Raw genomic sequence first — 23,085 nt, 5'->3', positions numbered from 1 at the left:
CGGTCTAGACACCCCGGGTCACGTGCCGGTGTGACCGGTGCCGGGGCGGGTAACCCGCGCCGCACGTCTTGCCCGCGCCCGCGACCGCGACGCTCCACCAAGATGTTTGGCCTCGGACGACTCTTTTACGGTACGCCTCCGCCCGGCCTAGCTGACCACAGTGGTGCTTCTGCTGACCAACGCCATCGCGATCCTCAGCGAGGACCGGTTCCTGGCGCGGAGTAAGTGTGTGCCTGGTCCCGCTGACCACAGTCGGCTGGTCGACTGCCCAGATCGACTCGGGCTTCGGCGTCCCCGACTCCCAGAGCGTCAAGGTCAAGCTCGTCAACTTGATCTCGGCCGTCCGGACCCTCATGCGCATTCCCCTGATAGGCATCAACTCCATCGTTGTTTTGTACGAACTTGTTCTGGGTTAATAAACGGCTCTGCCTTCATCGAACGTGAGCGTACGCTGGCGCTGGGACTGTGCGGCCTTGCTCTACGAGCTCGTGCGCTTACCTGCTGATACGCGCTCCGGCAATTCTGGCTCTCGGTTGGCCCTGTGCCATCCCGGCGATGACGGATACGACTGACGAAGTGCCTGCGAGAGCGTGGCGTGTGTGGCATGTGCTGCAGAGTCCCCGTGCTGCAGAGACCCCGGCGGTGACTCCGACAAGGGTCGTTTGTCTTCCCGCAGGTGCTTGTGGCGTAGATCTTTGACATCTGTCCGAAGGGCAGCCACCCTCGACGGAGTCGCCGCCGGAGGCTCACTGCAGTGGCTGAGGAGCATAAGCACAGAACTGATCCTGCGTGCATACCTTCGGCGGCAACGGCTTGAGGGTGGCTGCCCTACGGACGGGCGGTGAGCCGCATGACGTGCGGCGCTCTCTCGCCGCACCATATGTGACGCTGCCCGCAGAGCACTACCCTCGACGTTGCCGCTGGCAGAAGCTTGCTACAGTGGCTGGACACACAAAGTGAGAATGGCCTCTGCGGAAGAGCCGGCGGCGACTTTGCGGGAAAAGCTGGCCACAGAGCAGGATGTTTAACCCACGTTGTATGCGGCGCACGAGCCCAAGCCGCACAGCGTGCGGCGCTGTCCCCGGTGTAACACCCTTGGCGGAGCTGCTGGTGGACGGCGGCTTCTGCGGACGGCCTCTGGCAGTGTTTCGCCAACGATGGCTGCTTTAAGGCAAGTTTGGACGAGCCTCCGACGGCGAATCCGCCAAGGGTGGTGCCTGTCCGGCAAGTTACGCGAGCCGCACACTGTGCGGCTCATATGCGCCGCACAGACTGCGGCGCTGCGGCTCAGCGCTTGCGGCGAACGAGGCCAGTGCACAGCCACGAGTGAGCTTCCGGTGGCGACTACGCCAGGCAGCCGCCCGTCGGCTGGTGCACACGTAGATGCGGCGCGGTCCGCAGGTGCACAGCCACGGCCGGCCTCCAGCGGCAGCTTACGTGGCCACGCCCCCTGGCGCTCGGGCGAGGCTCGCCCGCCCATCCCGCGGTTTCTCCGGTGGCGCAGCGGCAGCGCCGTCGGAGGCGTGCGAGGAGCGCCCCACCCCGTGCGGCACGCGTACACCGGGTAACTCGTACTGCGCGGGGCGGACCCCGCACGCGCTGCGGACGCGTCGGAAAAGGCCCGTTTCTGTCGCGGACTTTCTCCTCCGCAGATATCTCTCGTCCACGGCGTGGCGTCGGGGTGGCGGCGGCGGCCCGGAGCGTCCAGGCCGGGCCGTGGTGCCGCACGCGCAAGCGCCGGCGCTTGCGGCGGCCGGCGGCCGCCGCCGCAAACACTACGCCGCACTATGACATAAGCAGGCCCTGATGCTGATCTCAGCAAGGCCGCCGGCTGACATAAGCGGCGGGGTACGCGCCACCAACGGCGTTACCCGGTGGCCCCCGCACAAAGTTGGGGTCGGCGGGGACACAAAGCAGTCGCGTCGCAGGCACGGCAGCCGACACAACACCAGCAAATGGCGATTCTCAAATGGAAGTCCAGCTCGGGCGCGAACGGCACGGCCGGCGCGCGGCGGTCGTCTGGCACGGTTCGCCGGGAGGCCGGCAATTCCGGCAGGCCCGGCGGCGTGAGCGGCGGGGCGCCCACGATCGTCGCCGCCGCAGCCCGGCCCGCGCCCACGGCCGGGTCCGCGCCGCCCGGCTCGGACGACAGCAGCGACAAGTATTTCGGCATGGAGAACGTAAGTAGGCGCGCGAGCACGCTGACGGCAGTTTGGCTACACCTGGTAAGTGCGCGGGCGGCCGCGCTGACGACAGCTACTGCAACTCGGTCCTGCAGTGCCTGTACTACTCGCGCGACTTCCGCGAGGCGGTCATTAACTATCCGGCGCTGGACAAGCCGCGGCCGCGGCGGACGTCGATCGTGGGCCAGCAGCCGCACGCGTTCACGGAGGCCGTGCGGCGGGCGGCCGCCGAGGCAGCCGCCACGGCCGCAGCCAGCCCGTCCAAGAAGGACCGCAAGAAGGTCGAGCCCGAGCCCGCGCCTGTGCCTGCGCGGCTGCCACCGCGCGGCGACGAGACCGTCCTGGTCGAGCAGAAGAAGAAGACGGCACTGACGACGGGGCCCATCATCAACCTGGACCACTCGCTTGCGCACGAGTACGCCATGGAGGAGAACATGTTCACGTCGCTCAAGGACATCTTCCACGCCATCGCCGAGAACCGGTTCAACACGGGTGTGGTGTCGCCGGCGAAGTTGGTCGAGGTCCTCAAGCGCGAGAACGAGCTGTTCCGGTCGTCGATGCACCAGGACGCGCACGAGTTCTTCAACTTTCTGCTGAACGAGGTCGTCGACAACATTGACCGCCACGGCGGCGGCGGCGCTGCCACCCGCTGGGTGCACGATCTGTTTGAGGGCCTGCTCACGAGCGAGACAAAGTGCCTGACGTGCGAGAACACGTCGCGTCGGGACGAGGTCTTTCTCGACCTCTCGATCGATCTGGACCAGCATTCGAGCGTAACGTCGTGCCTGCGCCAGTTCTCGGCGTCGGAGATGCTGTGCGAGTCCAACAAGTTCCACTGCGACTGCTGCGGCGGCCTGCAGGAGGCCCAGAAGCGCATGAAGGTCAAGCGGCTGCCGCGGATTCTGGCGCTGCACCTGAAGCGGTTCAAGTACACCGAGGACATGCAGCGCAACATGAAGCTGTTCCACCGGGTCGTTTACCCGCACCACCTGCGGCTGTTCAACACGACCGACGACGCAGAGACCCCTGACCGACTCTACGAGCTGTACGCACTCGTGGTCCACATTGGCGGGGGGCCATACCACGGCCACTACGTGTCGATTGTCAAGACCGAGCACGCGGGCTGGGTGCTGTACGACGACGAGATGGTCGAGCGCGTGGACAGCAACTACGCGTCCAACTTCTTCGGCGACAAGTCGGGCCAGGCCTGCGCGTACATTTTGTTTTACCAGGAGATCACCGAGGAGGCGTATGAGGCCGCGCGACGCAAGGTTTCACCCGGAGAGACGACCGTGTCGACACTGGTGGACCGGTTGGTGAACGGCGAGGGCCGTGGAGGACCGGCACCGGACCGGACCCCTGCGATGCCGGTGGCCGCGTCCCGGACTGCGGTGGCGGCGGACCCGGCCCCGGTCTCGGTCCCGGTCCCTGACCCGCGTCCGGTCTCGGTTCCGGGTCCGGTCCCGGGACCGGGACAGAGTCCGGTCCCGATCGCGGTCTCGAGTCCGGTCCCGATCGCGGTCTCGAGTCCGGTCCCGAGCCCGGTCTCGGTCCCGATCGCGGACCCGGGTCCGGGCTCGGGGGCAACCCCGATCACGATCGCGGCCGCAGATCCTGCCCCGATCACAGCCACGGCCCCGATCGACGTGCCCCCGGCCGTCACGCCCGTGCCCGCCGAGCCCGTTTCGCCCCCGATCTCGCCGGCGTCGACCGCGCCGACGCCGCCGCCGCCTCGGCGCTCGACAATCGGGCGCCCGCCGACGCCGTCGTCGTCGCCACCGGCGTCGTACGCGACCACATCGTCTTCGTCCGTGTTCTCGACTAACTCGTCGTCGTCTGCGTCGACATCGCACCCGTCGCAGACGCCTGTTGCGCCACCACCGGTCGTCGTGTCTGCGGTCGCCGTGCCACCACCGCCGCCCAAGTCGCGCAAGGAGCGCCAGCCGTTGGCTCAAAACACCAACCGGTTCTCAGCGTCGTGGTCGTTCGGCAATTCGGCCGACCGGCCCGCACCCAAGGACGTGGCCGATCCGCCCAAGCCCGTCACCGGCCTCAACCGGCTCAAGTCGACGTCCAAGCGCGACAAGTTCTGGCGCCGCGACTCAGCGCCTGCGTCGGACGCCGTCAAGCCGGACCGGTCCAGCAGCGGCATCAAGCTGCTGCGTAAGAAACACTAGTCTTGTTCTCACGTTTTGGATATCGAGCGTTGTTTTCGCGAATACATAGGGTGAACTGGACGAGCCGCACAGTGTGCGGCGCGCACCGTTTAGGCAGGTGGGGTGGGTGGCCGGCTATATGCTCGTGGTCTCCTCGGCAGAGCCGCCGCCGGAGGTGAGTGCACAGCCACAGGCGAGCCCGCGGCTCGCTGGAGGGTGGCTGCTCCCCCCGCAGGTGGCTACGTGCGGCTACATGCGGCTCGGGCTGCACGCAGGACAGCCGCCGGCGGCCGACCCGCCACAGGCAGGTGCACAGCCACAGGACAGCCTCGGCGGCGGCCGGTGGCAGCTGCCCCGGCAGCCGGCTATATGCGGCTATATGCGGCTATATGCGGCTATATGCCTACCCGCAGGACGCACCCGCAGCGTCCCCGCCGCCGCACCGCGTGCGGCTCACAGGCTGTACGGACTCGTGAACAAAATGTTTATTAGTGCAGCGTAACAGATATGTAGCGTCCGGCGTCGCCAGACAGGCCTTCGGTGGCCGTAGATGTCAGTGTCGTTAGTGTGCTTACAGGTCCGTGGGGTCTTGCATGGCAGCGGCCTGGGTGGAGTTCGGCCAGCTGCCGGGCGGGTTGGCGCGCATGTAAGAGGCGCGCGCAGTGGCCGAGATGACGTTGGGCATCTGCATCTCCTTCCGGCGCTCGTTCTCAAAGTCGCGCCAGCGCTTCATGACAATCTGGGACGAGTCGAACTCGCCCTCGACGTCGTCATGCGAGCCCTTGTCGCCGCCTGCCACCTGGCGGGTCTCGCCCCAGGAGAAGTCGTCGAACTTCCAGTAGGCGTTGATCGGCAGGAGGAAGTTCCAGACCGGCAGCGCCAGCAGGTAGATGAGCATCCAGCCCACGTACGAAAAGCGCGTGGCGGTGATGACCACGAGCACGCCCGGCAGGCCGAGGATCATGGCCAGCAGGACGAGCGGGATGACGGGCACGGGCTTGCGCACGATGGCGATGACGACCACGTAGAGCGTGAACGCCAGCGCCACGGGCAGCACGAGCGTGCCGATGAGCTCGATGAGGATGACAAACTGCATGGACGCGCAGAACACGCCGCAGAGGGTGTTGACGAGCGCGAGCTCCATCAGGTTGTGCACGGTCGAGTTGATCCAGCGGCGGCGCTGCGAGAGCAGCACGTGCAGGGTGTCGGGCACCTGCGTCTTGCACACGGCCTGCGGCACGAAGATCTGCTTGCGCTTGGGGAAGGTGCGCAGCATCAGCGTCGACAGGTACCGGTCCTCGCCCAGCAGCAGCAGGTTCTTCTTGTGGAGCGTGTCGACCACGTTGTCGCTGTAGCGCTCGACAATGTCGGGGTTGGCCAGGATGGGCACCCAGAAGCCGTCGGCGCCCTTGGGCGCCTTGATGCGGTACATGCAGAAGCAGCCCGGCAGGCACGTCACGCCGCCAAAGACCGACTCGAAGGCCTTGGTCAGGTGGTGCGAGACGTAGTACTCAAAGACCTGGATCATGGTCACCCACGAGTCGCGCTTGTTGGCGATCTTGGTCTCGCCGCAGAGGCCCATGACCTCGGGGTCGTGCACCATGCACGAGATCATGTGCGTGAGCGAGTCCGGGTAGACCTTGGTGTCGGCGTCGACCATGAGCGCGATCTCGTAGAAGTCCGGCGAGATGCCGGTCACGCTCCAGATGCCGTTGAAGATCTCGTACTCGAGCTCGGTCATGCGCTCGTCGAACATGACCTTCTGGAAGAACGACATGAGGATGACCTGGCCGTCGCGCTTGCCGCGGTTGCCGGGCTTGCCGGCGCCGGCCTCGGAGGGCGTGCCGCACTTAACGACGCAGATCATGGGCACGCGCTGCTGCTTGGCGGGGTCGAGCGTGGCGTCGTCGTAGTCGTAGAACCCGGCGTAGACCTTGGCCATGTTGTGGCGCTTGGAGCCCGAGGCCACGGCGACGTACGAGAAGGCCTCGACCTGGTCCGGCGGCACGGTGAAGTCCTTCATCATCGACAGCGCGATCTCGGGCGTGGTCATGTCGTTGCCGTGGCCCTTGATCAGGCCGTCGCAGACCACGAAGAGCAGCTTGTGCGAGTTGGGGTAGTCGGTCGTGGCCAGCGAGTCCAGCGTCGTGCGCAGGCCGTCGACCGACTCCGAGTACGCCGTGACGAGCAGGATCGTGTGCACGAGCGGGAAGTTGAAGGGCTGGTAGTCGGCCGGCGGCTGCGGCACGACCGAGTCGTTGACGTACGCCGACAGGTGCCCGGACGGGCCCGTCGTGTACTCGTCCGACGCCGGGAACACGCCCGAGAGCTGGGCCGAGTCCGTGTCCGAGTCGGCGAGCGCGCCGACCGGCGGCGGCGGCTGCTCGCGCTCGCGCCCGCGGGTGCCGTAGTTGAGCAGCGACGTGGTCGAGTGCGCGCCGCCGGGCGTGCCGTACGCCGTGCCGGACGTCGACGGCGAGTACGCCGTGGCCGTGGCGCCGGCCATGGACGAGCCCTCGAACGGGAAGCCCGAGTCGTTGCGCTGGGAGTAGATCGAGTTGGGCACGATCAGGTGCGACGACGACTGCGACGCCATCGTCGTCGGGTTGCGCAGCCGCGACTGCGACCGCGAGTACGGCGACGTGAACCGCGACGTCTTGGGGAAGAACTTGTTGCCGCGGTACTGGGTCGCGTTGCGCAGGTGCGGCGCCGGCCGGTAGATGTCGTCGGCCCACTCCTCGATCTCGGCCTGGCGCTTCTTCTGGTTGGCCGTGTACTCGACGCCGAGCCGCCACGACAGGAACCAGGCGAACATGACCGCGACGAGGAACTTGATGAGCACGATCGCCACGATGAACACGAGCGACACGTACAGCACGACCTGCGACGAGATGCAGCCGACCGAGTCCGTGTCCACGACGCCGACCTTGAGGATCTCGGTCATGCACTTGGCGACCTGGCGGTCGGCGCTCGACGTCATCAGCCGCGAGATGTCCGTGCCGCGGATGGTCTCGGTCTTGGCCGACGCGTTCATGGCCTGCAGCGTCTCGGACTCGAAGTACGCGTCCGCCGGGTCGATCCACTGCAGCAGGTCCAGGTCGAGCACGTAGCCGTTGTAGACGACCAGGTTGCGCGACGCGTTGCGCACGTCGTCCCACGTGAAGTAGACGTCGCCGGTGTAGCTCAGCGAGTAGTACGCGTTGCGGGCGGCCGCGGTCGTGTGGCACGCGTAGCCCTCGTAGTAGTCGAACGTGCGGTTGACGGCCGAGGAGCCGTCCTGGTTGAAGGTGCGGCACGGGAAGTACCACGCCATGCGGCCGGCCGTGTCGGACGGGATCGTGGTCGCGGCCGTGGGCTTGATCAGGCCCAGGCAGTGGCTGTTGACGTTCTGGAACAGGAACGAGCCGTCCTGGCCGCCGGCGTTGGTCGGCGGGTAGAGCACGTTGGCGTGGGCCTGGATGCCCTGCGCGGCCGGGTGCGACGAGTGCGTGAGGTCGTACGCGCGGCCCTGGATGATCATGAAGCCCGAGTCGACGGTGTTGATGCGCAGGCGCGAGGCCGAGTGCGAGCACACGGTCTCGGTGAAGCCGAACGTCAGGAAGCCGACGGCCGCGCCGATGATGAGGATGATCGAGATCAGGCCCATCTTCTCGCGCCAGGCCGACTGGCGGGCCTTGGTGGGCATGCCAAAGTACTTCATGAGCGAGCCCGGCGCCCAGAACGTGATGATCGAGCAGTAGACGTGCCAGAGCGACGGCGGCTTGGGCGGCGCGGCCTTGAGGTGGCGCGGCGCGCGCGCCGCGCGCGCGTTGTCGGCCGCGTGGGCGGCCTCGGCCTCGAGCTTGCCGGACAGCGGCGTCGGCGACGACGACGACGAGACGGCCTCGGACGTGTCGGGCGTGTACCGGTGGATCTCGTCGCGGCCGACGGCCTTGGCGGCGTCGGCCGGGCCAAAGTCCGACGCGGCCACCGCGGTGGACGTGGACCCGATCGACTCGGTCCGGTGCAGGTTGGTCGTCGCGGTCGACGGCGGCGGCGGCGCGCGGTGCACGTACGCCGGCTCGGCCGACGGCGCCAGGTCCGCGCCGTACTGCGCCGGCTCGTTGCCGGTCGTGGACGGCAGCACGTCCATGTTCTGCTGCTGTGCGTGGCGCGCGTAGTGGAACGTCGGCCGGTTCGGGTTGTTGCGGTTGCGCTCGGGCCGGACGAGCGAGCGCTTGCGCTGCGTGTCCGACTGGCCGGACCGCGTGGTCGCGACCTCGATGTCGCGGTCGGCCGCGGGCATGTACATGCCCGCCGGGAACGGCTCGTCGCCGCGGCGGGGCGCGCCACGGCGGGCGGCTTCGGGGGGGACTTCGGGCATTGTGGGGCGTCGGCGGCGCGGCGCCGCGGGCTGCTGGAGCTGATGTGCGACTTGCGCCTGTGCCGGCGTGTGTGCGACGGCGACCGTGCGATGGCTGTGCGGCGGGACGGACGGGGGCCTTTTGTGGGCGATCGTGAAAATTTGCAGACAGAAATCGAAATTTGAGGAGGTTGGGATAGCTAGGGCCCAAACGAGACAAATCATAACAAACCGGCGCCGCATTACGCCATATCGGGCACTGAATTTGCCGCATGCGGGGGCGTGCCGTCGCGCCGGCGCCCGGCCTGCCCGACGAGGCCTAGCGGCGTGCGGCGCGCTGCGCCGGCGCCGCGTATAAATAGAAACACGCTAGCTGTGTACGGCCGCCTGCGGCAGCGCGGTGGGATCTCGCAGCCCGCCGCGCCGTCCGCCCCCATCGGGGCGCGCTAGCGCACGCCGTCCGCCGCCAGCCCGCCGCCAGCCGCCAGCCGCCGTGCATACGCTAGCGCCCGAAACGCGGGGCTAGGCGCTCATGCATGCACGACGACGTCGCCGCGCCGCGCCACTGGCCGCCTGGCGCACGCCACGCCGCGCTAGCGCCGCCTACTGCACCTGACCTGCGCGCTAGCGCACGCCGCGCGAACTAGCCGTCCGCGTCGAGTCACCGCCACGGCCGTTGGCCGTTGTGCGCCCGCCGCCGCCCGCCGCGCCCGCGCCCGACCGCGCCTGAGCGCGCGCCCGACCGCGCGCCCGCGCCCGCCCTGGCCGCCCACGCCCGCCGCCCGCGTCCGCCGCCCGCCAGGCCTCCCGTCGCTCTCCGCCGCCCGTGGCCGCCTAGCCGCGCTCGGTAGCGTCGGCTAGGGTCCCGGCGCCCTTAGCGTGCCCGCCTAGACCACGCCCGGCCTGCTTCCTGCCGCGGTCGGCGCCCGCCCGGCTGGCCTGCTGCGGGCCTGCTGGCGCCTGCCGGCGCCTGCCGCGTTCGCACGCGTTCCGCCGCCAGCGCCCGACCCGGCCTGGCCGGCCGCGCCCTGGCAGCGGCCGGCTGCCGGCCGCAGGCCGCCACGCCCTGTCGCTGACGTAGCCGACGTAGCGCCGCCTGATGCTATTCTTGGCCTCGGCCACGCCGCGCCGCCGTCGCTAGCCCGGCCGGCGCCCGCCGTAGCGCCGTCCCGCGCGGGCGGCCGCTGCGAGCAGCCGGCGCGGACCCCGCGTAGTGCCGCGCCGCGGCCGCGCCGGCGTGGCCACGCTGTGGCAACGCGGTGGCTCGGCGTGGCCGTGCCGTGGCCGTGCAGTGGCTCTGGCGTGGCCGCGCCGGGCTGTGCTCGCTTGCCCCCTGCTTCTATTTTGTCATCGCCCAGCGGCCATCACCATCCTTTCCACCCTCCGCAGCCGGCACAAGCGCCCCGGAACCGCGTCGGTCTCTGGCCAGAACCCCGAAGGCAGTCTCGAGAGTGGCGATCGGCGCCGTGCGACGGCGTCCCCCTCTCTGCAGTTTTTTTTCCGGCACCGCGACCGCGCGTGCGCCAGACCGCACGAAAACCCGCCCGGCCGTCTGCCGGTCGCGGCCGCTCCGCCAGCCAGCCCGAGCCCGTGTGGCCTCGGCTGCGAACGCGTCGCCCGCCCGACCGCCCGCGCGCGCCCGCCCCCGGCGCGGCGCTCTCTCCGCCGCCGCCCGGCCCGGCCCGCCCGGCCCGTCCGGCCCGCCCGACCCGGCCCCGGCCGCCAGAATGCCCGGCCACGCGCCCACGGCGTCGACGTCGACGACGTCGTCGATCTCGTCGGCGCACGAATTGATGGGATCCGGCAAGCCCGGCCCGACGGCGTACCGCCGCACGTCGTCCGGCGACCTGCTGGCCAACAGCCGGCCGGCGTCGCCGAGCAGCAAGCCCGGCGCGCTGCGGTCGCCGCGCAGCCAGGTGTTTCCGCACCGGCGGCAGGCGTCGTACGCGGCGTCGCACTCGCTGCACTCGTCGCCGGAGCGCCGGTCGCAGTCGGTGTCGTCGCTGTCGGACCTGTTTGACAGCCAGTCGCTCGGCCCGGACGCGCACGCGCCGCCGGCGACGGCGTTCGACCAGGCCCACCTGCTGCAGAACCTGGGCTCGCACTCGGCCAACCTGATGTCCCACTTCCAGACGATCGAGATGTACCGCAAGAACGTCAAGAAGGCCAACGACCCGGACCTGCAGTTCCAGTTCGCGCAGTTCATGATCAACGCGGCGCTGGCGCTGCCGGACCCGGGCGCGGACGCCGGCGCGCGCGCGCCGGCGGCCAAGCCCGCGGCGCCGGCCGAGCCCGAGGAGAACATGTTCACGGTCCTGCGCGAGGACGAGAACGCGCCGGACGGCGACGAGCGGCCGACGCCGACCGACTCGGCGTCGTCGTCCGGCGCGCGCTCGGTGGACTCGGCCGGCACGGCGACGACGTCGCCGACGACGTCGACGCCGTCGACCGCGCTCAGCATGGCCGCAACGACGTCGGCCGGCACGTCTGTGCCGGCCGCGCCGGCCACGCCGGCCACGCCGCGCCCGGCGACCGACGCCGCCCGCCAGCGCCAGGAGCTCCTCAAGGAGGCGTGCGCGGTCCTCCGCAAGCTCGCCGACCGCGGCTACCTCGACGGCCAGTACCTCCTCGCGGACGCGTACTCGTCCGGGCTTTTTGGCCGGCTCGACCTGCGCGAGTCGTTCGTGCTCTTCGTGGCCGCCACCAAGCACGGCCACCCCGAGTCCACGTACCGCGCCGCGCTCTGCTACGAGCACGGCTGGGGGACGGCCAAGAACATCCGCAAGGCCGTCCAGTTCCTGCGCACGGCCGCGTCCAAGAACCACACCGGCGCCATGCTCAAGCTCGGCATGGCCTGCTACTACAACCAGCTCGGCATCGCGCACTCGCAGCGCGAGGGCATCAAGTGGCTCACCCGCGCCGCCGACAACGCCAACGAGCTCTTCCCGCAGGGCCCGTACGAGCTCGCGTCCATCTACGAGACCGGGTTCGAGGACGCCATCATTCCGGACGAGGCCTACGCCGCCCAGCTCTACGTGCGCTCGGCCGACCTCAACTACGCGCCCGCGGCCGCCCGCCTCGGCCACGTCTACGAGTACGGCCTGCTGGGCTGCCCGCAGGACCCGGCCCTGTCGGTGCACTACTACACCATCGCCGCGCTGGCGTCCGACCCGACCGCCATGCTCGCGCTCTGTGCCTGGTACATGGTCGGCGCCGAGCCCGTGCTCTCCAAGAACGACGACGAGGCCTACGAGTGGGCCAAGCGCGCTGCCGAGGCCGGCCTGTCCAAGGCCATGTACGCTGTCGGCTACTTTTCCGAGAACGGCATCGGCATCGAGCGCGACCTGGTCGAGGCGAACCTGTGGTACGTCAAAGCCGCCGAGGCCGGCGACGAGCGCGCCGTCGCGCGCCTCAAGGCTCTGCGCGAGGCCGCCGACCCGCAGCCCAAGCAGAAGGGCAAGGCTCCGGCCAAGCGACTCAAGGCCAAGAGGGGCCCTGAGCGCGACAAGGACAAGGACTGTGTCATCATGTAGGCTGCCGGGCCCCTGCCCGCGCTGGCCACCGCGCACCTGGCCAGCCGCGGCCCGCCTGCGGCCGCGAACGCGCTGGTTTGGGCCTGGGTGCGCACCCTGTATTTAAAAGTTAACCCTGCATGGTCCCCAGCGTATCTTAATGTTCAATATAGTGTATTTCTCCTGCCTAGAGCGGCGCGGCAGAGACGCGCGCGGCACGCGGGGGGCCACTGGCTCCCTGGCTGGCCGTCTGGCTGCGCCGGCTTGCCCGACGTGGCCGCTGTCGGGCCAGCCGGCCCGCCCGGCGCTCGCTACGTGATCGCGACTCATGGCGCAACCCCCCCCTGCGGCCCCCCGCATCTTGGCTCCTGACCCAGCCGGTCGGACGCGCCGCCGCGGTGGATTCCTCCGGCCGCCTGTTCCGGGCCGCGCGTAGCCGCAGCCGCCGATGGGCCGCGGCTGGCTGACAGCGTGTTCGGGTGCGGCTGAGCGCGCGGGCGTCGCGCCGCACGCCGCTTCATGCGCCGCCACGCGCCCCGCCACACGCGGCGCTGCGCGCCATGCTCGCCGTCACGCCATCACGTGTGTCTCCGCTTGCCACCCTGGCGGCTGCGTCTCGCGCTGCGTGCGCCTGTGGCAGACGCACGCGGCTGTGACCACGACTAACGGTAGCAGGCTGCAGGCAGCCCGGCGTCCGGCCTAGGCTGCAAGTCGTTAGGATCCGGACCAAGGCGACGGTTGATGCGGGCTACGCTGGCCAAGGATTAAATCCTGCCTGTTGTGCACTAGCGCGAGAAAGCGCGCGCAGGTCCCTGCGCCAGAGCGCAAGCGCGCATGGCGCCGCGCTAGTGAGTTATATATATGCACAGTCTATTTTTGTGTTTTAGCCGCACGCCCGAACAGGTGTCAGATGACCCCGGCGACCCGCACCGAGCTCCGTGGCCGCCGTACGCCGGCTGGCTGCGAGCTACGGGCGCGAACAGCCGAGGGCTATATTTGGCACGCCGGCGGGGCCGCCATGACGTCGTTGCCGCCAGCAGCGTCATCGCCGTGTTCGCCGTGTTCGCCGACTAGCACCGGCAATCGGACGCTCGGCCGATCGGCAGAGCCGGCAGCGGCACGCCAGCCGCGCCAGCCGCGCGCCGAGCTACCGGGCGGCGGCCGTGCGGCGGCCGCCGCAAGATCCCAAAATATGTAGCCCATATATTAATACAACTCGGCTCCTGTTGCCCCTCCCAGTACAGTGCTTGCGCGCTCAGTGCGAGTGCGAGTGCGTCGACGACGCGCGGTCGAGCGGCGGCGGCGAAGGCGGGCAGCAGCCCTGCTCGTCGCAGCCGTCCACGCACGCGCAGCTGCTGTTGTCGAACGCCTTGTCGCCGTGCAGCGACGCCGGCGCCGACACGTTGTGCGGCGTCGCGGGGTCCGACGGCGGCACCGCGCCCGACGTAAACTCGGGCTGGATCGTGGCCGAGTGGATGCCGTAGCCGTGAAGGCACTGCCGGATCTTCTGCGACAGCGGCATGTACTCGGACACGGTCACGTCGACCGACACGTGCAGCGAGGCGATGAACAGGTTCTCCTTCAGGATCCAAATGTGGAAGTCGTGCACGCTGTGCACGCCCGGCAGCGACAGAATGTCGTTCCGCACGTCCAGCATGTTGATACCCTTGGGCACCGCCTGCAGCAGGATCTTGGACGCGGACTTGACCAGCGGCAGCGCCGACGAGAAGATGATGCACGTAATGACCAGCGACACGATCGGGTCAAAGTAGAACCGCCAGGTGTAGTCCGTGAGCCAGATGAAGAGCGCCGTGCCAATGACGCCGACGTTGCCGAGAGCGTCGCCCATCACGTGCAGGAACACGCCGCGCATGTTGAGCGACTGCTCCTGCTGCTTGCTCATCTTCGGCTGCGAGTGCAGATGGTCCTCGTGGCCGGCGGCGTAGTCCGCCAGCAGGCCCGTGGCCTCGTCCGCATCGTGGTCGTCGTGGTCGTGGCCGTGGCTGTGGCCGTGGTCGTGGCTGTGTCCGTGGCTCGACGTGTAGTCCGCCGGTGACGACGACAGCTTGGCTCGCTGCTGCTCGCGCCGCTGCCGCTGCACCACCGACTCAGGCATCAGCGACTCGATCTCGAGCTCCTCGGCCGACGGGTCGACCACGTCCAGCACCGACGTGCTGTTGTTGCGCGACAGCCGCGGCGTCGATGCCGAGCTGCCGTGGCTGTGCCCGTGGCCACCGCCACCGTGGCTGTGCCCGTGCTCGTGGAACAGGAGCAGGCCGACCAGGTTCGACAGCAGGCCCATGCAGCCCACAAACAGGATCAACTGCGGGTTGGTAATCTCCTGCGGCTCCACAAATCGCTGCAGCGCCTCCAGGAAGATCGTCAGGCAGAGCGCCAGCAGAAACACGCCGTTAACAAGGGCGCCTGTGATCGTCAGTCGCGGTCGCCACACCACCTCCGGCCGATCTTACCCAAGATCTCGGCGCGCTGCCATCCGTACGAGTACTCCGTGGTCGGGCCGCGCTGACTGGACACACGCACGGCCCAGAGGGCGACGATCAGCGAGAAAACGTCGTTGAGCTGGGATTTTAGCACAGGTCTGGAAGGCGCTATCGGCCAAGTCCGGCCACCGTGCCGAGATGCCGAGCACACCCCGGCCAACTGCGCAAAGCTGAGCGGGCGGTTATAGCAGCCCCGGCCAGATTCGCTTCTAAATCGTGCCCGGCCGGTGGTTGTGGCTCGACATCGACAGCGGTGTGGGCGCGCGGACGGGCAGGCTCGATGCGCGAAGAACTTACCATGTGGAACGAGTCCGCCACAAGGGCGAGCGAGTGCACCGCATAGCCGACGACGACTTCGATAAGGAAAAAGACTGTGTCGAGCACGAGCAGAGAGATGAGCCGCTCCTGCTTGCCGAAGCCCATGATGCCGCGATGTATAAAAGAAAGACGAGGTCGGGTAAGGCGCGAAAAAAAAGTGTCTGTCGAGACGAACGACCGCAAGCGTCAGCGGGCGGGTCTGTAAACAAAAAGACCTCCTGTCCGCAGGAAGACGATACGGACAATGACAGTGGAGACCGCGGGCGTTGAAAAAAATGAAGAAGAAAGATTTTTGATCAACCGCGCCAGGGTCGGGTCTGGTTTGGTGAACGGGCGGTGGAGGCGCAGGCTAACGACCGCCGGGTACCACCGGTGTATGGGTCCTGGGTCACCGTGACCCGCGGACCCATTGTTTGCAGCGCCGACCCGCGCCGCTGTCGGCCGTGGCGGCCCCCGGTCACCGGCCGCATCTTGGCGGGTCGCTACGACCCAGCCGCCGCACGCGCGGCCGCGCCGCCACCCGCGCCCGCTACTTGACCCGGACTCGGGCCCGGGTCGTGCCACCTGCCCTAGCAGTGACGTCGCGGGTAGGTGCCCACCGTCGCGCCGATTTCGCCGCAGTTCCCACCGGCGCAGAGGCGATGGTACCCGCGCCCACCGCCGCGTGCGTCTGCATTCGGCCTGAACCGCCACGTACACCTGTGGCCACGACGTCGGCGGCGCTCGCCCTTGGCTGCAGGCCGCTGCGCCGCCGCCGCCCTGGCTGAGCGCCGGGCAGCCGCGGGGCACTGCAGATACGCCACGGGCGACCGCAGCCAACCAGCGTCCGAACCACGATCTGATAACCAAATCCCCTGGAAGGTACTCATCACGCCACCGGCACCACCGCCACTTTGGCGGTCCTAGGGCGCGCGCTAAGCCACGGAGCGGCATGTTGCCGGTCACGTGCAGTAGCGCCTGTGACCCGGTCCGGACACGCGGACCCGGCGCGGCCGTCGCCCGGTGGCCGATTTCCCCTTTCGTCGCCCATCGTCCGACCGCCGGGCCCCGTACCCTACGCGCGGAACCGTGTCGCACAAACAAACACGCTGCATCAAACACGTCGCTACGCTGCCTGTCGCCCGTAGCCACTCCAGCCGCCCTCGCGGCTGGCTACCAAACAATAAATAACCGCCGCGCGGCCATTGTTCCCGCCGCCGTTTGTTTCCATCCCAGAGCACAGCTCGTGCGTAAAGCTCTTCTCCGGTGTCAAGCGGGAACCTCAGGCACCAGCCGCGGCCAACTGGTCCCAGTCCTTGCCACACGGTGCCACACACGGTGCCACACGCTGTCAAACCTGCCAGCCAGCGCCAAACGGCGCTACGGCGACCACCGCTGCTTGCCCACCGCCGCCCTCCGGCTTGCCGGCTGACGCAGCCGACCGGTCCGGCCGCCGCCGCCGCGTGTCTTTGCCTGCCACCAGGGCTGCAGCACACCCGCCACCGGTGTGGACCGCGTCCTTAGCCGCGGCTGTCTACAAGCGTCGCCGTTGGGCACACTGCATCTGGGACCGCTACCGCGTCCTCGCGCACACCCGTCCGGTCGATCTCGGCCAACGCCGGCATATTTTTGCCGCACCCACACGCGTGGCTTTGCAGCCACTCGACTGTCAGCTCGACTCAGCCGCGCGTTCGTCGTGCGTCTGCCGGCCGTACGCGGCGTGCGTTGGTTGTCGTGAGCAGAACACGATTACTCACGAATTAAAAGTAAGAAAAAAAAAAAAAGCTAAAGCCGGCGTTGGCCTCCACACATACGCTGTTGCTTTTTTCTCTCTTCCCTTCTCATCCACTCACCCGGTTCTGTCGTCCCTCCCCCCTCCAACCCCAGCCAACCTCAAGTTCATCAGGAGTGGCAGGAGCATCGTCTTCTTCTTCTTCTAAGTGTTCGTGACATCCCGCTCCACCGGTTTTGAAGGTACGCATATGTCACCGGTCGCCAGCCGACCGGTGGAAATTTTTTTCGGCGGGCCGCTGGCGGGAACAGTGACGCGGGACGATCCTCCAGGGGTCAGCCCGCGTACTGGCGTCCCACGCACGGCAGAAGGGCCCGGGCGGCGGTGGCGGTGGAGCAGCGGCGGCAGCGAATTGGTCTGCCGCGGCCGCGCGCCGACGCGCCCCGGTGCGCAGACGACCAGTCGCCGGCGGACGTGGTGGCCGCTCGGCGGCCACGGCGAGCGCTGGCGGCGGCCCGTCAGGCGCTCCCGGGCTGCACGGCCCCTCGGCCGCGCGCGGCCATGCCCGGCCAAGACACGTCATGCAGGGATCGTGCTAATTGACTCGCGCAGCTTCGGTGCTTTCAAAAACAATCCCGATGTCGCTCGAAAATGACAGCCAATCCACTTCTGAAGAAGGGATGCTGGTTCTCCCGGGACCGATCGCGTACTCGCAGTTCCGAACGGCGGCGTTGATCTCGAGCATAAACACAACGGTGAACTCGTCGGCGGTGACGTCCATCCGTGCGTTGTATGTGCACTATGTCGCCCTGCGCAACGGTGGCTCGACGCTCAAGGCCCTGAACGGCCCGCTGGCGACCGAGGCCGCGACGCCGCTGCCGTTCAAGTCGAAGCGCGACCTGCTCGACAAGGTGCTGGACTACGAGCAGATGCCGGATCCGTCGGATCCGGGCTACGCCATGCTGCTGACGGCGATCGAGACCAACTCGGACCCGGCCGAGCCGGACAACTACCTGATCCGCGTGGTGCCGCGCGTCGGCACGACGTCGCCGTGGTCGTCCAAGGCCACCAACATCGCGCAGGTGTGCAACCTGGGCGACGAGATCGAGCGCATCGAGCGCGGCGTGGCCATCTTGGTCACGGTCCGTAAGGGCTTCCCGCTGATGCATCACCTCAAGTCGGGTGTCTCGCTCGAATGCTTCTACGACCGCATGACCCAGGACATCCCGGACCACCCGCCGACGTACAACGACCTGTTTGAGAAGCACACGCCCAAGCCGCTGATCGAGGTCCAGCTCAAGAAGTCGGCCAAGGACCGGTTAGAGGAGGCCAACAAGAAGTTCGGCCTGGCCCTGGCCGCGGACGAGATCGCGTACCTGGTCGACGCGTTCCACAACTCGAGCCGCAACCCGACCGACGTCGAGCTGTTCATGTTTGCCCAGGTCAACTCGGAGCACTGTCGGCACAAGATCTTCAACGCCGACTGGAAAATCGACGGCGAACAGAAGCCGATGTCTCTGTTCAAGATGATCCGGAATACGCATGAACGCAGCCCGGCCCACACCATCTCGGCTTACTCGGACAACGCGGCCGTGTTTGAGGGCCCGGAGGCCACGTTCTACGCGCCCGACGCCGAGACCGGCGAGTGGACGCTGACCAAGGAAACCGTCCACTTCCTTGGCAAGGTCGAGACGCACAACCACCCGACCGCGGTCTCGCCGTTCCCCGGCGCTGCGACCGGCTCGGGCGGCGAGATCCGTGACGAGGGTGCCGTCGGCCGCGGCTCGAAGCCCAAGGCCGGTCTCACCGGCTTCAACGTCTCGGACCTGCTCATCCCCGAGTGCCGCCAGCCGTGGGAGCTGGACGTCGGTCTGCCGTCGCACATCGCGTCGGCGCTCGACATCATGCTCGAGGCGCCCATCGGCGGCGCGTCGTTCAACAACGAGTTTGGCCGGCCGGCGATCGCGGGCTACTTCCGCACGCTGACCACGCAGCTGCCGATCACGTCGGCCAAGTCGGAGATCCGCGGCTACCACAAGCCGATCATGCTTGCCGGTGGTCTCGGCAGCGTGCGCCCTCAGATGGCGCTCAAGGACCGCGCCATCACGCCCGGCGCGTGTTTGATCGTCATGGGCGGCCCGGCCATGCTGATCGGTCTCGGCGGCGGCGCAGCGTCTAGTGTTGCGTCCGGCGACGGCTCAGTCGAGCTTGACTTTGCGTCTGTCCAGCGCGGCAACCCCGAGATGCAGCGTCGTGTGCAACTCGTCATCGACGCGTGCACGGCGCTCGGCGACAGAAACCCGATCCAGTCGATCCACGACGTCGGCGCCGGCGGTCTGTCGAACGCCATGCCCGAGCTGGTCAACGACCACGGGCTGGGCGCCAAGTTTGAGCTGCGCGACATCCCGTGCACCGAGCCCGGCATGTCGCCGATGGAGATCTGGTGTTGCGAGGCGCAGGAGCGCTACGTGTTGGCGATCGCGCCTGCGGACCTGGAGCGGTTCACGGCGCTGGCGACGCGCGAGCGCGCGCCGTTCGCGGTCATCGGCCACGCTACCAGCGAGCGTCGGCTGATCCTGACCGACAAGCTGTTCGACACGGTCCCGATCGACCTCGACATGGAGACGCTGTTCGGCAAGCCGCCAAAGATGTCGCGCGTGGCTACGTCGCGGCACCTCAAGCTGCCGGCGTTCGACACCACGTTGGCGTCGTACCTGGACATCTCGGCGGCGGCTGCCCCGGCGGCGGCGGCTGCCCCGGCGGCGTCGACCGCAAGCTCGACCGCGTCGCTCACCGAGACGCCCGAGGCGTCCGCGGCCACGGCCGCGGCCGTGCCGGCGCCCAACGGCGCAATCCACTCGCCCAAGTCGTCGGTGGCGGTCGCGACCGCTATCGAGCGCGTGATGCATCTGCCCTCGGTCGGATCCAAGTCGTTCCTGGTGACGATCGGCGACCGGACGATCACTGGCCTGGTTGCTCGTGACCAGATGGTGGGCCCGTGGCAGGTGCCCGTGGCCGACGTGGGCGTGACGTTCACGTCGCCCGGCGAGAGCGTCGTCACCGGCGAGGCCATGGCGATGGGCGAGCGGCCGCCGATCGCGCTGATCTCGGCCAAGGCGTCGGCCCAGATGGCCGTGGCTGAGTCGCTGATGAACCTGGTTGCGGCCGACATCATCTCGCTGGACCGGGTGAAGCTGTCGGCGAACTGGATGTCGGCGCCGAGCCACGACGGCGAGGGCGCTGCGCTGTACGAGGCCGTGCAGGCGGTCGGTATGGAGCTGTGCCCGGCGCTCGGGCTGAGCATCCCCGTCGGCAAGGACTCGATGTCGATGAAGATGAAGTGGGAGGAAGACATTGGCGGACGCGTGAAGGAGCAGAAGGAGGTGACTGCGCCGCTGTCGCTGGTGGTCACGGCGTTCTCTCCGGTGAACAACGTCCACAACACGTGGACGCCGCAGCTGCGGCGGGTCGAGGAGGCCGGCATTGGTGAGACCAAGCTGGTGCTGGTGGACCTGGCCGGCGGCAAGGCGCGCATGGGCGGCTCGGCGGTGGCACAGGTGTTTGGCCGGGTCGGCAACAGCGCGCCGGACGTGGAGGACGTGGGCATGCTCAAGAACTTTGTGACGACGGTGTCGATGCTGCACCAGATCCCGGACCTGGTGCTGGCGTACCACGACCGGTCGGACGGCGGCCTGATCACGACGCTCGTCGAGATGGCGTTCGCCGGCCGGGTCGGCCTGGCGATCGAGCTGGCCGAGACGCACAACGACGTGATCTCGACGCTGTTCAACGAGGAGCTCGGCGCCGTGTTCCAGGTGCGCGAGCAGGACGTGCAGCGGTTTGTGACGATCTTCGAGGCCAACAGCATCAGCGCGTCGCACATCTCGGTCGTCGCGGCGGTGCGGCCGACCAAGGACCAGCGGGTGACGGTCGCGTACGGCGGCGCGGGCGTGTACGAGTCGTCGCGGGCGGCGCTGCAGCAGGCGTGGGCGCTGACGTCGTACAAGATGCAGCGGCTGCGCGACAACCCCAAGTCGGCCGACCAGGAGTACGCAAACGTGCAGGACAACTTCGACCCCGGCCTGTTCTACCGGCTGACGTTCGACGTCAAGGAGGCGCTGCCGATGGTGCCGTCGAGCCGGCCGCGGGTGGCGATCCTGCGCGAGCAGGGCGTGAACGGCTACGCCGAGATGGCGTACTCGTTCCAGACCGCGGGCTTCACCGCGGTGGACGTGCACATGAGCGACCTGCTCGCGGGCAACGTCGGGCTGGCGGACTTTGTCGGCCTGGCGGCCTGCGGCGGCTTCTCGTACGGCGACGTGCTCGGCGCCGGCAACGGCTGGGCCAAGTCGGTGCTCTGCCACGACCGCGCGCGCGACGAGTTTGTCCAGTTCTTCAACCGGCCAGACACGTTCACGTTCGGCGCGTGCAACGGCTGCCAGTTCCTGTCGCACCTCAAGGCGCTCATCCCCGGCGCCGAGAACTGGCCGTCGTTCGAGCGCAACGCGTCCGAGCAGTTCGAGGGCCGCGTGGCCATGGTCGAGATCGTCGAGGACGCCAAGGAGCCGTCCGTGTTCCTGCACGGCATGCGCGGGTCCAAGTTCCCGGTCGCGGTCGCGCACGGCGAGGGCCGCGTCGCCTTCGAGTCGGTCGACCAGGCCAAGAAGCTCATGGCCGACGGGCTCGTGTCGGTCCGCTTCGTCGACAACTACGGCAAGATCACCGAGAAGTACCCGTTCAACCCGAACGGCTCGCCCGGCGGCATCACCGGCGTGCGCTCGCCCAACGGCCGCGTGCTCGCCATGATGCCCCACCCCGAGCGCGTCGTCATGAAGGAGTCCAACTCGTGGTACCCGCCCGAGGAGGCGGCCGCCTGGGGCGAGGTCGGCCCGTGGCTGCGCCTGTTCCGCTCGGCGCGCCAGTGGGTCGGCGCCTGAGAAAAGTTTTCGATTCGTACATTTTGACGGCCACGCGGTGGTGCTAATACACAATTCTACGGCAAGACGATGTACTTGGTGTGCTCGGCCGGGATCGCGGCCAGCAGGCCCTTGGACTCGAGCCACGACCGCGAGAACAGCCGGTCGGCGTAGCGGTACGCGCCGTCGCACAGCAGCGTGACGACCGTGCTGCCGGGACCGAGCCGCTGCGCCATCTCGTACGCGGCCACGACGTTCAGGCACGACGACGCGCCCAGGTAGAGCCCGTCCTGGTCGAGCAGCCGGTAGACCATGCGGATCGTCTTGTCGTCCGCGATGTGCAGCGCGTCGTCCACGAGGTCGATGTCGGCGGCCAGGTTGTCCGTCACGCGGCCCTGGCCGATGCCCTCGGTGATGGACGAGCCGGAGCGGTCGACGAGCGTGCCGCCGGACTTGATGTACGAGTAGAGCACGGACCCGGGCGGGTCGGCCAGGAAGGCCTTTACCCGGCCGTCGGACACGGTCTTGAGGTACCGGGTCGTACCCGCGAACGAGCCGCCCGTACCCGTCGAGCACGTGAACCCGTCGATCTTGCCGCCCGTCTGCGCCCAGATCTCCGGCCCCGTCGTCTCGATGTGCGCCTGCCGGTTCGCCGTGTTGTCGAACTGGTTCGTCCACACGGCGTTCTCGAGCCGCTCGGCGTGGCGCTTGGCCTGGTGGTTGTAGTTGTCCGGGTTGTCGAAGGCCACGGCCGGCACGGGGTACACCTCGGCGCCGAGCAGCCGCAGCAGGTCGATCTTGCCCTGCGACTGCGTGTTGGGCATGTAGATCACGCACTTGTAGCCCTTGGCCCGGCAGATGTGCGCGAGCCCGATGCCGGTGTTGCCGGCCGTGCCCTCGACAATCGTGGCGCCGGGGCCGATCAGGCCCCGGCGCTCGGCGTCCTCGATCACGAAGAGCGCCGCGCGGTCTGCGTCAGCAATGCCGTCGGCCTCGTACCCTTGACCGACCCGCCGGGGTTCATGAACTCGGCCTTGCCGTAGACGTTGGCGCCGGTCTCGGCCGAGAGCGACTTGAGCTTGATCAGCGGCGTGTTGCCCACGGCGCCGACGAAGCCGTCGGCCGTGAGCGGCACGAACCCGGGCGCCGTGGAGAGCGCGCGGGCGGAGCGGGCGAGCGACCCGAGCTGGGCGCCGACAACGGCGAGCGACCTGGACTTGAACATTCTGCCGTTAGCGCGCGTGCCGACCGGCGGGGGCTGCGACGGGCGGGCGCACGCGCGGCGGGCCTGCGGCCGCGGCGGCCGCCCGTCTCAGGCACCTCTGGCGGACGACGTACCTTGACTGTGCTGCTCGCCGGCGTGGGCCGCGAAAATTTAACATCGCGCAACGTCACGTGCGGCCTCGGCGCCGCACGGCGCGCGGCGCCGCCGCGCCGCACGCCGTG

General features: G+C 68.5%; 7 protein-coding genes across 7 annotated transcripts; 4 read left to right on the top strand and 3 right to left on the bottom strand.

Moving 5' to 3' along the window:
• Position 1: 1 nt before the first annotated feature.
• Positions 2-688, top strand: V1510DRAFT_411237 (Yos1-like protein). Its single transcript, XM_066932857.1, has 3 exons — positions 2-130; positions 162-221; positions 253-688. Exons 1-3 carry the CDS (start codon positions 103-105, stop codon positions 414-416), a joined length of 252 nt encoding a protein of 83 aa, XP_066790853.1. The 5' UTR covers positions 2-102; the 3' UTR covers positions 417-688.
• Positions 689-2,144: 1,456 nt separating this feature from the next.
• Positions 2,145-3,451, top strand: V1510DRAFT_349687 (uncharacterized protein; the record flags this gene model as incomplete). The annotated part of the gene is made up of 3 exons (XM_066930850.1): positions 2,145-2,180; positions 2,212-2,225; positions 2,257-3,451. Coding segments are annotated over 3 exons (1,245 nt in total), but the record flags the coding sequence as incomplete, so codon positions are not given.
• A 1,358-nt stretch (positions 3,452-4,809) lies between these two features.
• V1510DRAFT_411233 (chitin synthase-domain-containing protein) lies at positions 4,810-8,846 on the bottom strand. Its single transcript, XM_066932856.1, has one exon. The coding sequence runs from the start codon at positions 8,700-8,702 to the stop codon at positions 4,911-4,913; it is 3,792 nt and encodes a 1,263-aa protein (XP_066790851.1). The 5' UTR covers positions 8,703-8,846; the 3' UTR covers positions 4,810-4,910.
• A 1,628-nt stretch (positions 8,847-10,474) lies between these two features.
• On the top strand, positions 10,475-12,214 carry V1510DRAFT_360884 (uncharacterized protein; the record flags this gene model as incomplete). The annotated part of the gene is made up of 2 exons (XM_066931040.1): positions 10,475-11,077; positions 11,231-12,214. 2 exons carry the CDS (start codon positions 10,475-10,477, stop codon positions 12,212-12,214), a joined length of 1,587 nt encoding a protein of 528 aa, XP_066790850.1.
• Positions 12,215-13,376: 1,162 nt separating this feature from the next.
• Positions 13,377-15,499, bottom strand: V1510DRAFT_411226 (cation efflux protein). Its single transcript, XM_066932855.1, has 3 exons — positions 14,992-15,499; positions 14,665-14,773; positions 13,377-14,617 (listed from the first exon to the last, which is right to left on the bottom strand). Exons 1-3 carry the CDS (start codon positions 15,115-15,117, stop codon positions 13,449-13,451), a joined length of 1,404 nt encoding a protein of 467 aa, XP_066790849.1. The 5' UTR covers positions 15,118-15,499; the 3' UTR covers positions 13,377-13,448.
• A 1,813-nt stretch (positions 15,500-17,312) lies between these two features.
• V1510DRAFT_271036 (CobB/CobQ-like glutamine amidotransferase domain-containing protein) lies at positions 17,313-21,688 on the top strand. Its single transcript, XM_066930590.1, has one exon. The coding sequence runs from the start codon at positions 17,362-17,364 to the stop codon at positions 21,658-21,660; it is 4,299 nt and encodes a 1,432-aa protein (XP_066790848.1). The 5' UTR covers positions 17,313-17,361; the 3' UTR covers positions 21,661-21,688.
• On the bottom strand, positions 21,689-22,867 carry V1510DRAFT_271035 (tryptophan synthase beta subunit-like PLP-dependent enzyme; the record flags this gene model as incomplete). The annotated part of the gene is made up of 2 exons (XM_066930589.1): positions 21,689-22,609; positions 22,639-22,867. The coding sequence occupies 2 exons, from the start codon at positions 22,862-22,864 to the stop codon at positions 21,717-21,719; spliced, it is 1,119 nt and encodes a 372-aa protein (XP_066790847.1). The 3' UTR covers positions 21,689-21,716.
• Between the last annotated feature and the right edge of the window lie 218 nt (positions 22,868-23,085).

The sequence above is a fragment of the Dipodascopsis tothii genome (assembly GCF_038497935.1).
Source record: "Dipodascopsis tothii strain CBS 759.85 unplaced genomic scaffold V1510scaffold_4, whole genome shotgun sequence".
NCBI lineage: Eukaryota > Fungi > Ascomycota > Lipomycetes > Lipomycetales > Lipomycetaceae > Neoaidaea > Neoaidaea tothii.
This window is presented reverse-complemented; position numbering and strand designations above follow the sequence as displayed.